Genomic DNA, 15,136 nt, shown 5'->3' with positions numbered 1-15,136 from the left:
TGATAAATACTGCAAGGGAGTTAGAGCGAGGCCCCTGTTCCTCCCACCCCCACCTCCAGTCCCAAAGCCCAGAAGAAGATTACTTGGGCTGCAGGAAAAGATGGTGCGGAAGCAGAGTGCAGAGACTAGAGACAATGGTGGGACCTGGGGAGAAGAACCTTCAACCTGCACTCAGAACCCCAGTGAAACAACAAAACAACAGGAGGGGAAAAACCCAAAAAGCTATTTATTGCATTAAGGGAGAAAATGTCTGAGCTCTGCGGAGATATGTCCCCCAATACAACACGGAACCAGCAAAATGGTCCCTGTGCCCTCAGGTGTAGCAACGAAGTGGTGGAGAGAACCACTAACCTGAGGGGTACAGACTAAAAGGGCAAGTAACACCTGCTGGGGAGGTGACTGGAGGGCCAGATGGGGTCATCCGCCAAGACCATGGCACCATGTTAGCATTCCTACCCTTGAATTACGCTTATCCTGGGGAAGAGGTGGCTTGGGAACTAACAGATTATATAATAGTTCCACTACTCCAGCAGGATGGGGACATAATTTGTTGCCAATTATTACAGGAAAGTAAAGTTCTATTTATTCCCCCACCTGGATTGTACAATGGAATTCACGCCTAAATCCATTCAATTACTTGTATTTTACAGATGAGGCAACAGAAGAATTAGGTAACTTTCCAAGGAAATGTAACTGGACCTGACTGGGATTTGAGCCCAGGCTCCTAAGTCTATGCTATACCACTACCACTACATTAATCAGGTAGAACTGATTGTATTCACTCATTGCATCTCTGAAAGAAGACACAACAGAATTTTTCTGCTAAACATAAAATTTAGGGAAACCAAACATTAATAAGGGAAATGGGCTTTTATGTAATAGCTACAATGAATCACAGAGGAATGAAAATGACCTCAAAATTAATTCATTACAGACATACATCATACATCCTTCTACAAATAACAGTATTTACACAAAAGTATAATTGAGAAATACTTAATGCCAAAAACACATTATGAAGTTTTTTGGTGTTTTCTTTTGTTTTCAAGACACGGTCTTGCTCTGTCTCCCAGGCTGGAGTGCAGTGGCATGATCATAGCTCACTGGAGACTCCAACTTCTGGCCTCAAGCGATCCTCCCACCTCAGCCTCCCAAAGTGCTGGGATTACAGGCATAAGCCATGGTACCCAGCCTAAAGTCCAGTATTTTTAAATGAATCAATATTTTATTAACACAATCTATATATATTTTAACAATGGTATTGCAAATGTGAAGAAGATACACAGTCTATAAACAATATTTGCCCATTTAAAGATCCAGAAAACACTCCAGCTGGGAATCCCTACTCTAGAGTAAGCTCTGGATATTGCAAACCAGGTATACAAAACACTCCAAACACTTTAACTAAACTGCTTACCTGGAAATCAAAAGGTGCAGATCCATTTTAACCATTGCAAGACACTATGTCCTCAGCCACAAGGAATTTAGAATGAACTATACCACAGAAACAGATTTGCCTAGTGCACGTTGTTCACTGGTTCCTAAAAGTGGCTTCGTGTGACCAGTCCCAGGTAAAATTTTAAAGCGCAACCAGGGACACTTATACCTTCTCCGAAATGTACATCTGTCCTGCAAGGTCAGTCACTATAATAAAGAACATTTTAAATGAGACCTGAAACTAAACATATCCTCATTTATTTAACACCACTCCCTAACCTACAAGAGTATAGAAATGATCCTCTTCTTACATCATGACTAATATATATCAGAATATTTAACCAGCACTTGTTTTTACAATTTTCACACTGTGGCCTCTCTATTGACATAAATTTATTTTTACTGTTGTAAGTTTCCAATGGCAGTGAATGGTGGAAAATAGATTGAAGGGCCTCATTTCTGATGCCAAATACCGTGCTATCATCACTGTACCCTATATATATTCTTCCACCCCAGCATATAACACTTAACTGAAGACATTTAAATGTCTGTTTCCCCCATCAGACTATAAATTCTTTGAGTAGGAAAATGTACATGTGTTTTCAATTACAGTATAAATTCTGGAGAAAGACTGTTGAATGAAAAAAACTTGCTTTTGATTTTTGGTAGCAACATAGCATACTTAACATTTCCTGTAAATACCCCTTTGATATTCATGTATAATAATATTCTAATGTTAACCACAGATAGTAAAAATTAAATGTAGTCCTTCCATAACTAATGGTACAGTATATGCAGTTTAAGGATCCCGCAACAAGAAATTGAATGATGTAAATGCCAAGGATTTCGCAATCTCCTGCACTTTTCTTATTTAGACACACATTAATCCTTACTGATTCTGCAGGGGCAAGTTATATGAACACAGCCTCTTAATCACAAAGCTACTTAAAGCATGCCTTTGCCATCATGCATATATGAGTCCTAGATAAATCAATTTGATTATTCAGAGGTAGATTTATCTAGTTTGGGGACTCTTCCCATTCTTTTCTCTGGCTTTGACAAACATTTGTTTCTTTACTTCTAAGTGGGCAAACAGGAAAAATGAAGCCACTGAAATTCAAATTCACCAAAATTAAGTACAAATACATATCACACAAATAAGATAAATAACCGGATTTACAAATATCATACACTATCTGAATTATAAATTAAAAACAGATTCTTTTACATAGTAATCCCCCTCAGTGAATTAAAAATTATTCTCATTATACAACCATTTTAGAAACATAGTATACAAAGCAAAGAAATCTAAACTAATTATTGTGAACTACAATAATACACAAAATTGTATGGCATGTTTTCTGAGTAACTTAAAAGGCAACAGGGAAAATAACCGGCTACCAAAATAATCTGAGATTCTAATAGTATTGAGACATTGTGCATATAACACAAATGACCAATCAATAGCACACTGAAAAGTTACTGAAAACACTGCAAGTTGACAAGAAACTAAAGGGCTTTTGAGAATACTTTACCAATCTTGTGGTTTTCAGCACATTTGAACCCAGTTAGATAAAAGATCCCTTTAAGCAAGACACGAGTCTTCCCTGCGCACGGCATGCTAGTGCAGCGCACCTGTCTGCTGCCTCACAGATCTTAGGGACTCTGACTCGGAACCCAGGTCCTTACGTTTCTTTGTCCAATCTCCACAACAGTAGTTCTCAAAGGGTGGTCCCTAGACCAGAAGCATCGGCATCACCAGACCTCATGAATCAGAAACTGGGGTAGAGCCCAGCAATGTGTGATTTAACAAGCTCCCCAGGTGTGTGACTGTGACACAGCTAGAGGAGAGTACCACAGCTCTACCATTAACACCTAACCCTCAGGAAACATCACTCGTAAAATACTGATGCACTTTAGTAAGAGTCCAATTTCTCTCTCAAATGGAAGCTTATTACCATTGCCATAATCTTTCTCTATAGCAGATTCCTAAACAGTCGGAAAAGAGGAGAGTTTAGGAAAAAAAACACTTAATACCTACGTTTTAGAGAACCACCACTGTCACTTTTATAACACAAACTACGGAAAGGGCACGAGATGTTTCTACTTATCAAAAAGGGGAATGGGTTTTTAAACATTGAGAACTTTACTTCTGGACATTATATAGTAAGTAAAACTATCAGAAGTAAATGTTATAAGAATTTTTAAAAATTTCCATACTTTTTGGTATCATCTTGGCTTTAAATGGTTAAAACAGATCAATCTATTGTAATGAAAGATCTCAGTCATCTAAAGGCTACTGATTTCCTGGGGGTTTGGGGGAGGGGGTTTTCAAGGACACTGAATATGCTTTACTTACTGGTAATGTCAGTCACAGGACAAAGTAAATCTGATGCATCAACGAAATGAATGTAAAATCACAGTTTTCAACTCTCAACTCTAAAATCTGAGGACTAAGTGATCTTAGGAAGGTGGGGAGAGGCAGGGAGTGATGGAAACCGCTCCAAGCCCACAAAGGATTAGCTGCTCTGCCTCCTCTGAGCTCCTGAGGGAAAAGGCATACGGAGGCAGGTAAAATTACACATTTGATTGTAATGTAAATTTTTAAGACCTTCAGGTTCAATTCTGGTTGTTCAGTAAGTTTTTAGTTATCTTTAAAAGTTAAACAACATACTGTTTTCTCCTTTGGGAAAAGAAAATATGGTACTTTAGGAAATAAACTTTATAATTTATTTACAAAATAATATTTGTAATCCTGAGTACATTAGCATTTTTCTAAAGTGCCACTTACTGTAAGTATTAATTAAAACCATTTTTTCATCTTAGTAAAATTCAAAACTAACAAAAGGTAGATAAGTTTGGGAATCTGCTTTGGAGGCCTAGTTAAAGACAGTAAGTACATTTTTAAATTTTAAAAAATGACCTTATTTTTCCCTTATTACAAAAGCAACAAATATTCATTACTCAAAATCTTGAGAATATAAAACAAGCTAAAAGATGAAAAAATATTCCTAAGTGTAGCCACCATGAGATAGACAACTACTATTAACACACATATCTACATTTTCAAGCCCTTTTCTGTCAATTTATATTAGAAAATACATCTAAACTGGCATTAAACTGGTACATTTTAAACAGCTCATTAATATTTGAATGTCACCTCTCTAAGGAAGGATCCAAACCTTTACTACTAGCACAGGAGAGGCACATCGCAGCTACTGGAATGTCTGCTGAACTAAATATTTGGGATCTGACAAGACAAAGTCTGGACTTGCAGACTGTTCAGATGTACTATATAAATATTTTTAAAGCATCTGAAATGATAAGGGTTAAAACTCACTCAACGAACTAAAGAAAATAATAGGCATTTCCAGACTCAGGTCCTCAGAAAGCCTCTTGGCGTGATGAGTTGTCAGGAGGCAGCGCTGTGCCCCTGCAGAAAGAGAAAGCCGCCTTCCTCCGGGACACTGAGCCCTTTGAGAGCAAGGACAGCCTTTCATACTGACATCCCAAGGTGGAGGGGAGGACCTGGCTCTGGGCTCACGGAAGTTCAAATGAAAGAGTCAGTGATGACAATGGGTAACAGTTACCAGGATAAAGTTACCTTTTCCTCTCCTTAACTTACCCTAAAGTTAGGTGTCTCTTTGAACGAATGAATCACTGCAAATCTATGAATTTTGAGCACTGCCTCTGTAGGTAATAACACTATATGACTTGACTTTCAGATACTAAAAATAGCCTAGAAAAATTGAGTCAGACTGAATAGCATCCTTAAGTACTGTATTTACAATGTCTAAAAATGAATAAGAAGGGTGAAATCTATCATGTGTTTTTAATCGTCAAAAGAAAAAAAAGAACCAAAGAAATACCAGTTGGAAAGTTTTGAAATGCCCAGTGTGAAATTTTGAGTGAGGTTTGGTTTCAATAAAAATGCTTCTTCACCTTTTCCCCCAAAGAACAGATTAACACTGTGTGTACATATTCTACTCCCTTCACTTTACAGCCTTTTGTAAAGAGCCTCTAACTTAGATTTCGTCCTGGCAAGTACAGCAGGCTAATATCTGAAACATCCATCACCAGAATGAAAGAACGCAAGTGCTGAATAAAATATTAAAAGCAAAACACACATACACACAACTTAATCCTGCATAAAACATATTGCTGAATACACACACACACAAACAGCTCTGGAGAGGTCACAAAGGAAGTGAAAGCAGAGACCCTGGAGACAGAATGTGCTGAGGCAGGATCTCACCAGGAGTCTCCCCCAGACCCTGGAGACGGAGTCTGTGCTCTCAGGACTGTACGGTGGCAGGGGAGGTAAGAGACAAAGACTCCTGCATTAAGCTACAAGCTGGGACTCCAAAAGGACCTCGATATAAGGGTACAGAGAAAAATCTATGCAAGGAAATGTCTTATTGACGAAGAATAGTGGGAATGAGAGAAATTTCTCTTGAGATCAGAGGTCCATATTTATGCTACACACATGGCTGGAAAAAGATAAGCCAGGAATTAAAGATACAGTGACCCCCGAGGACGTAATGTTCCCAGGAGATGGATAAAATCACACACAAATCCTCCCTGGAAGAATACAACTTCAACGTAAGTATAAGAATTCCCTCAAGTTCCAAAGAAAATGAGCAACCTACAAAAAAAAAATCACAAAACACACAAGAAAGCGAGGCACCATGAGTGAGAATGAGCAGAAACAGATGGCTGAATCATTTCTGATATTAGAATTAACAAACACAAAATAATAAATTTCTTATATGCTTTAAGAGAAGCTTAAAAATATAAGCGAAGAACCAGAGAATAAAGAATAAAGAATGACCAACCATATTTGAAAAAGAACCAAATATAATTTCTAAAAATAGAAGATAATTGAAATTGAAAACTAAATGAGTAACAGAGATTAGGCCTGACTGAAGAAAGAACAGTGAACTGAAAGTAAGAGCCAAAGAAATTATCCAGAATGTGGCACGAAGAAAACATAACAGGTTGATAGACTGGAAGTTAGATTTCTGCTCGTCCTTTTCATGCTAATTAGAGTTCTGGAAAGAGAAAATAGAGAAGAGGCAATTTTCCTGACACAATTGCTGAGAATTTTCTAGAACTGCACTCTCTAATACAGTAGCCATTAGCCACGTGTGGCTATTTAAATTAAAAATAGTTCCTTAGTCAGACTAACCTCATTTCAAGTTGTCCGTTAGCTGCGTGTGGCAGGCGGCTAGCACATGAGACTGTGCAGGTGTGGAACATCACCACAGAGAGTTCCGCTGAACTGCACTGTTCTAGAACTACTGATGCACCCATTCTCAGATCCCAGACGCCCAGGAAATGCCAGGTTGTGTTAACAGAATTCACACATGGACATTACGGTGAAACTGCAAAATACTAAAGACAAACAGAAGGACTTAAAAACAGAGAAGCCAGGCACCTGTAGTCCCAGCTACTGGGGAGGCTGAGGCAGAAGGACTGCTTGAGCCCAGGAGTTTTAGATTGCAGTGAGCTATGACTGTGCCACTGAACTACAGCCTGGGCAACAGAGTGAGACCCCATCGTTGATTAATTAATTAAATCAGGCCAAAAGAAGAGTTGCACCACCTACAAACAGACAATAATTAGATGGCTGACTTCTCAGCAGTAACTTTGAAAGCCGGTAGAAAACAGGGAAGGATACCTTCATTCATTGTGCTGAGAGAAAATGCTGTCGACTTAGAACTCTGTACCTAGAAAACTTTCTTTTACGAACAGGGCAAAATACATGTTTATACATAAGAGATTTACCAACAACAAACCTTCTTAATGGAAATTTCAATTCATTTTAGGCAGAAGGAAAGTTACCAGAAAGGACAAAAAGGACTGAAAGTTATCAGAAAGGACTGGAACAGCAAACAAAGACAGTATAACATGAGTAAATCTATAAGCAGACAGAAATTCCCTAGCCACAAAGGTCACCAGATTAAACAAAAATGTAAAATTCAGCTATAGGCTTTTATAAACCAGGGAAATATTTATCAAAAGAAAGCTAGTGAAATCACATTAACATTAGACAAAATAGTCTTTAAGAAAAAATGCATTACTAAAGAGTCACTTTATAATGATTAAAAACTTCAACTCACCTGGAAGATAACACTAATTTTAAACACAGAAATTTTTCAAATCCACCATTTTAACATTGTCATCAAGCAGACAAAAGATCAGTTAGATATAACAGATCAAGTAGAGACAAGCAATTAATAAGGAGATCGATGTGAACGGCGTAATTAATAAGTAAATCTAACGGACATACAGTATACACACACGAAAATACACATACTCTTTTTATGCACAGATGGAACATTTATGAAAACTGACTACATATAAAGTTAGCCTCAACAAATTCCTAGGTATAGTACTGGTTATTAATCAGATTCCCTGATCACAATGCAATGAAGTTAAAATCATCAACAAAAAGATAAACAGAAAAACCCTACACTTTCGGAAATTAAACACATTTCTGACAACTCATGGCTTAAAGACAACTCTTTTTAATGTCTCAGAAGCATGAAACTTGTTCCAATTATCTTAAAACATAAGAACCAATTTCTTACGTAATCATTAGTAAAAGTGAATTATATTTTAAAAACATTGCTAATACCTAAGCTGCAGATGTAAATTTTGCATTATACCTGTGTACTTTTTTTAAAAATGTTTACTGTGACTCACAATTAAAAGAATGAAAGCTTACAGTTGGAGATTGAGAGTTTTCTTTAACTTTAATAAGTGAGTCACTTATCTCACTATATTATCTTTTTGCTCTTTCCAACTGGTCACTGCGGATACAAAGGTGAGCAAACCACATTGTCCCAGCCTTCCGTGGCTGACAGCACCCAAAGGAGACAGCCATTAGTCATAGAAACAAATGGAAAATGGCAGCCAGGAAGCATGATGTGATCCTGTAACATCGATCAGGGCAATCAGGAAAGGCTTTCCTGGGCCAGTGATGCTTTGACGCATTAAGACCTAACACGCAAAAAGAAGGTACCTGGGGGAACAGGACAGAGCATTCCGGAAAAGAAACAGCATATGAAAAGATACAAAGTTTTAACTGAGCAATAAAAGTACAACTATAATTTTCAGATGGTCAATATATTAACATAAACAGAGCACAGGAGAAAACTTTGCAAAATTTCCATGCTTTCTAATCTATTCCTTTTTCAATGAGAAATTCTTTCATCATCCACTATCACAAAATTTATCTTTGACTTTACAAATACTGTACATTCTATTTAAGACACTTAAAAGAATTACTGTTATACAAAATAGAATGGTTAGTATTTTCCATACTGTTTTTAAAAAATTATACAAATCAACTTTAATCCTTAAAGACCCTTTAGAAAGATTATTTCTATTCTTTTCTTCAAGTAAAGAGGTTTCTGCTCAGGAGAGACTATATAGTCTCTAAATTGTTCTCACTAATCTATCTCATGGAATAGTCCTAAGCAATTCACTCATTCTCTACCAGTATTTCTAACATTCTACACCCAATTAATTCAATCAGACAAGCTGTATAACACATGTGTATAGCTTTAGATATTGAAGCCGAAAAGTAAAAAAAAAAAAAAAAAAAATCAGGGCGGGGCGCGGTGACTCGCGCCTATAATCCTAGCCCTCTGAGAGGCCAAGGCGGGAGGGCTGCTTGAATTCAGGAGTTCGAGACCAGCCTAAGCAAGAGCGAGACCCCGTCTCTCCTGTAAATACAAAGAAATCAGCCAAACAACTAAAACAGAAAAAATTTAGCCAGGCACAGTGGCGCGTGCCTGTAGTCCCAGCTACCCAGGAGGCTGAGGCAGGAGGATCGCTTGAACCCAGGAGTTTGAGGTTGCTGTGAGCTAGGCTGACCCGCAGGCACTCTAGCCCAGGCAACAGTGAGACACTGTCTCAAAAAAAAAAAAAAATCAGGAAATCCTAGAATCTTGTTATAATGATTACTCTTAAAAGTGATTATGTAAGCACAAAAGGACCTAAATTAGTTACCAAAGGTTAACTCTGACATGAAAATTACAGCTAAATTCTACAGTATGGCTTAACTTTCACTATTTTCATGTCCTTTTTGACATATATTGAAAAAAAATTTAATTTCTTCCCCAAGACTTGATCTTTTAAATAAAACTTTGTTTACTCAAGTCCACCATAGGATTATGTCAAAATATAGCCTTCAAAGGTTTCCAACAGAGGTCAAGACTAAAGCACTCATAGTAGCCTTTTTCTGTATTTGTAAAATGAGACATGATTAGACTGAGAGTATGCACTTAAACTGAATTCAGTATTCTACTAAGGATTAGAAACAAAAAAACCAGATAATTCCTTTAAAATGTGCAGTTACTGATTAACTTTCTTTACCAGTGAAGAACTGCCCAATTAAAGTTCTTCTTCTAAAAGATATTTTTTTTCCTATTGTGAATATACCAGTGGAGTTTCTAAAAGTCATGACAGTTCAGAGATAATTGCATTTTCAAGAAAACATGTTAAGAACAAGAAAGAAAATTGCATGTGAAAAGAACTAAAGCCATTCTCTGGTAAATTCAAAGGGAAACTCAACATATGTAGTATGTCCAGATATTGAATATATTTCTCATCACTTAGTGCTTATAGCAAGAACCTGAGTGCCATGTGAGCCTAAAATTTGATTAAAAGTTAGTAGTTATTACTAAGTACATTCTCCCCACCTACCCATTAAAGAAAAGGAAGAAAGAATCAAACTACTCAGATGGGGGGAAGGACGTGGCGTGTGTGTACGGGGGTTGAGGGAAGCAACAATGACAACTCTACTCTCTTGGGAGCAATTAAAAAAAAAAACAAAAAACCCCTCTAGTCTGACACAAGAATCACCAGGAAGTCAGAAAACCAAAAAACCTGAGGAAGGGTCCTTTTTTAATAAGTGCTTCATTGCTCTTCCTTTTCTTAAAATGGAAGTGGTTTGTCACAACTGTAAACATGGAAATGAGTATGTGTGCAACAGTGATTAGAAAGCTGAAAGAAACAAAGTCAGAATTACTGGAATTTGCCTTCAGAGTGGTGTAGATAACAAAGTAGGAAGTGCTAACACATGCTTTAAGGCTTGTGTTTAGTCAGGACACATGAGACTAAAGTTTAGTAGAGGAACCACCGTCCTTTTCAATTTTTTGCAAAAATTAAGTTCAGGCTTAATTATCAAATAAAAATTTCATTATGTATCCCTCCACTAGTTGCTAAACTGTATTCCGCTTAAAGGACAGTGCATGTAACATGCTTCAGTAGATCAGAATGGAAAACACCACAACACTGACCACAACTGAATAGATCTCTATGTCACAAACCACTTTTAAGGTTGCAAGATGAATGTGTCCTAGCATGTGTAATTGGTAATTTCTGGAATGTTTGACAACAAACCTCAAAATCAAATTTCCTTAAACATCCTTGGTTTAAGTTTTATTTTTAAAAAGATCAACACAAAATTAATACATGTTAAAAGGTAGCAAGTTCTATCACATCTAGTAAAAACCAAGCAACAGCACAGCCAATAATACACTAACAAGAAGATAATCATTTCAGTAACAGAAGCAACAGGTTCCCCGGAGGAGAATCTCCATTTCTCTATAAACGCTACACCTAGACGGATTCAGAGCGCAAAATTTAGCAGACTGAAATGAAATCAGACAATTGTGACTTTTCAAAGGGATTTCAAATGTCTTACCACTTTTCCAAATTATGCCTCCACCAAACACACACACCCAACACCACCAACAAAAAAAATTAGGGTTTTCACCAACCCAAAAGTAGCTTAGAGATCCCAAAAATAAATATGGAAAAGGATGCTGATGTTTATAAAAGTGGCATTACAAAAACTATGTGAAAAAGTAAATCCACTCCTCGCACCAATCACAGATCAAGAGCTCACTGATGGAGCCTCCAACCCCAGGTCCTCATTCCGTGACCGTGGCTTTCCCAGTTACATCAAGTAACTACTTAAAACGCCCAAGAAAAGGGACGGGGGAGGGTGGCTTTTGAAGACTCGGGTATCAAAGGGTGACTGCTAATTTTATAAACAATAACTTAAAATAAGCAAACCACCACTCCTGGCCAATTACCAAACAGGAGTTAAAGTTCCACCACGTAATTCGGGCCTGACCCTTTTTTTCAGGCAAACACGCAATCGAAAGCATAGTCATTTCCCTCTTGATATTTTATTCATGCTGGCAAAACCATTCAGACTAAAAAGGTAGCAAAACAAAAGAAAAAAATAAGAGAAGCGAAAGCGGAGGAGCGCGGGGTGTTCAAGCCGAGTCTCCCCTCCCCGGCAGCGAACTCCCGCAGGCCGGGTTGAAAATGCCGCGTCCTCTCGGGCGGGGGTTCGGCCCCCAACCCGCCCCGCGGGCCGAGGGTCCCGCCGCCGACAGAGGGAGGGGACGTGGGGGCGGTGGGGAAGCCGGACGCCACGGGGCGCAGTCGCCTCGGGGGCCCAGCGTCTCCCCCAGGACCTCCCAGGGCTGCGGGAACTTTCCGTCCAGCCTCCGCGGCTTGTCCTGGCGCGCCCGCCCGCAGCCCACGCTCGGGTGGCAAACTTTGTAAACGGCGCCGCGCCGGGGTCCCGACCCGCGCCGGAGCCCAGCCCCCGCCGACCCCCCGCCTTACGTGCGACCCCAGCCGCCAGCCGCCAGCACGGCCCGCAGCACCCACGCCCGGAGGGGACCGGCTGGGCCGCGGACCAGACTGGCGACCCCACCGAGGGCGCGGCGCGGCCCCTCGGCCTCCCTGGCGCCGCCAGCTCCCATCCTCCGGGCCCTTCCCGCGCCGCCGCGGGGCCGAGCGGCCGGCCGGGCCTGCGCCGAGCGCCCCTCACCTTGGTGGCCATGGCGGGCAGGTCCCCCGGCCCGGGACGGCCGGCTCGTCTCCCGCGTCGCGGCTGGTCGGCCCGAGCCGGGAGGGCGAGGGCGAGGACGAGGGCGGCGGCTACAGCTGGGCCCCGCGCGGGGGCGGCGGCTCCGCGTCGGCCGCGAGTCTCGGCGCTCAGGCCCAGCCGCTGGGCGCTCGGCGACTCCAGCCGCCGCCTGCTCCTGCAGTTCCTGAAAGTCCCCGGCTGCACGGCCCCCGCCCCTGCCGGCCAAGCCTCCCATTTACCGCGGCGTGCGCGGCGCGGCCGGCGGAAGCGCGCCCGGGGCCCTCGGCCGCAGCCCGGCCTCCTCGCCCACTGGCCGCCCCCGCGCCCAGCCTCCGCCCCGGGCCGCCGCCGCCGCTCGCCGCCCTTTGTTCGAGGCTGTGGGCCGCGGCCTGAGTGGCGACGGGGTTCGGGGCTGGCGCCCTGGGGCATGGCCCACTTCCCGCATGGCCGCCCCGCGGGAAACGTTCAGTGGTGCGGTGAGCCGAGTCCCACTCGGGTTCACACAGGACGGCGCCGCACGCCGAGGCGCGGAGTTTCCCGCGCATGAGGCGGGAGGGGGCGACGGTGGCTCCATACGTGCCCCGCAGGGCAGGAGTCACCGCCCGGGATCCTTGCCCCACGTCGGGGTTGCTGTGGGGTCGGGTGTACTCTGGGCTGAATACCACAAGTGCCAATAAACAGCCGGGAAGGAGCGGAGCAATGGCTTCCTGGCCTGACGATGGGCCCTTCTGGGAGCTTCTGCCGCCAGCCTGGAATTTCCCTCAGGCTGTGATCCGGCCTGGAGCTTCGGGGACGGGGACGTTTGGGGACTTCATTCTGAGATATCCCATTAACCTCCTTCTCAACTCTCGATAAACTGCAAAATGCCTAAGGGCCGCAGAAGTTTGGGGGTACAACAGGTTTCCTGAAGTGGAAATGAAAGGTCTAAAATTTTCCATTTTTTGTCAAACTGTTTTTCATCAGAGTTGGAAAATGAGTTTTATTAATAAACGAATGACTTGAATTGAGCAGCAAGATTTGTCATTCAAGTACAAAAGACACTACTGGAAGATGTATCTTAATTGGAATAATAGTCTACTATGTTTGGTTTTTATTACCAGAGATAATAAAAGAGGCAACTATCACATCAACTTTATTAGGCTAGGAAAATGGTATTTAATGTCCAATTTGTGTCTTCTCAAATATGTTCTTTTTGACCTCCGGAGATCTCACTAGTCCCATTAACCTCAATAATGGGGTTTAAAATAGATATGGTGTTACAGAACTTTCTGTGAATTTTTGTGTTTGCGGAGCTCATAGCCAAAGCCATGATATCCATCATAATATTCTTAAATAGTTGTCTTTCTAAGTAAAAGGCAAGTTGGGAGAACAATACTCACTAACAGCCTACTTGCTTTATGCTAGGCTTTTGAATGCCTCCATCTCATTTAATGCTTATAACAAACCTTTGAGAAAGTCACTGTTGTCCACTATTTACAAAGATGAACAAATCAGGGCTCACTTAAATAACTTGCCTCTTTGGTAATACTTACTAAAATTGAAAATGACCATAATCTTGAACCCAGCAGCTCTACTTCTAGGAATTTATTCTCCTGTTAGACTTGTATTAAATACTAGTAAGCAGATGTTCATCAAAGCATTGTTCTGTATTAACCCCCAAAAGAAAGCCACTTGTATGTTTCTTAATAGGACTATTTCCATAAATAAGGTACATCCATAAAAACAAAATACTAGGAAATCCATAAGAAAATGGTAATATTTTAATAGGTATTAATAAAGATAAAAATAACATTATGTATAGTACAATCCATTTGTGTAAAAGATTTGGAAATATATTGTACATGCCTGGAAAAGTTCTGAAAAATTTCTCCAGATCCTATTGTCATAATTTTTGACCATATATGTATTACTTTAACTATTTAAAAACATGAGTTTGGCTAAACTCAGTGGCTCACAACCTGTAGTCCCACATTTGGGAGACCCGGGAGGGAGGATAGCTTGAGCGGAGAATTTCGAGGCTGCAGGGAGCTATAATCACACCACTGTACTCCAGCCCCGGTGACACAGTGAAACCTTGTCTCAGAAAAAGAAAATAAAAACGTGAGTTTCAATGTTCATAAACAACCAAGTAAATAACTTGGCTAAGATCACATACTGGCACGTGGAAAAACCAGGATTTGAACTCAGGTAATGCTGTAAGTAATGACTTTTCTATATTCTTTTAAATTTGAAGGCTGGATACGGCTCTCTGCAACAGTTCAATAATACATGCTCTGATAGGTCACACCTGTGCAGACAGGCCTTTCCACATGCTCAACTGGCAAATTTTATGCAACCAATCATCCTGGGCATCTGGTGCCAAGAAAGCAAGAGGACCAGAGATTTCAAGCTTTCCCCACCTGAACAATTTCTGCTGTCCTGGTTTTATTTTCTAGCAGTAATGGTGGAGAATTGGTATAGCCATTAGAAAAATAGTATGGAGTTTCCTCAAAAAATTAAAAATGTAACTATATGATCCAACAATCCCACTCTGGGTATATATCCAAAGGAAATGATATCAGTTATTTCAAAGAGGTATCTGCACTCCCATGTTCATTACAGCACTATTCACAATAGCCAAGGTAGGGAATCAACCTAAGTGTCCATCCATGGATGAATGGATAAAGAAATTGTGGTTTGTATAAACAATGCAATACTATTCAGCCTTTAAAAAGAAGGAAATCTTGCTTGTGACAACTCAGATGAACCTGGAAGACATTATGCTAAGTGAAATAAGCCAGACACATGTAAGGGAAA

General features: G+C 40.8%; 1 protein-coding gene across 1 annotated transcript in view; it reads right to left on the bottom strand.

Annotated features, from left to right (window-relative positions):
* SNX9 (sorting nexin 9) overlaps nt 1-12,620 on the bottom strand; it is a 116,473-nt gene extending 103,853 nt beyond the window's left edge. The window contains exon 1 of the mRNA XM_012646844.1: nt 12,302-12,620. Within this exon, the coding sequence (XP_012502298.1) occupies nt 12,302-12,313 (12 nt within the window). The 5' untranslated portion in view covers nt 12,314-12,620. The remainder of the gene's footprint in view (nt 1-12,301) is intronic.
* Nucleotides 12,621-15,136: the final 2,516 nt, after the last annotated feature.

Source organism: Propithecus coquereli, unplaced genomic scaffold (assembly GCF_000956105.1).
Source record: "Propithecus coquereli isolate 6110/MARCELLA unplaced genomic scaffold, Pcoq_1.0 Scaffold25, whole genome shotgun sequence".
In the NCBI taxonomy this organism is placed as follows: domain Eukaryota; kingdom Metazoa; phylum Chordata; class Mammalia; order Primates; family Indriidae; genus Propithecus; species Propithecus coquereli.
This window is presented reverse-complemented; position numbering and strand designations above follow the sequence as displayed.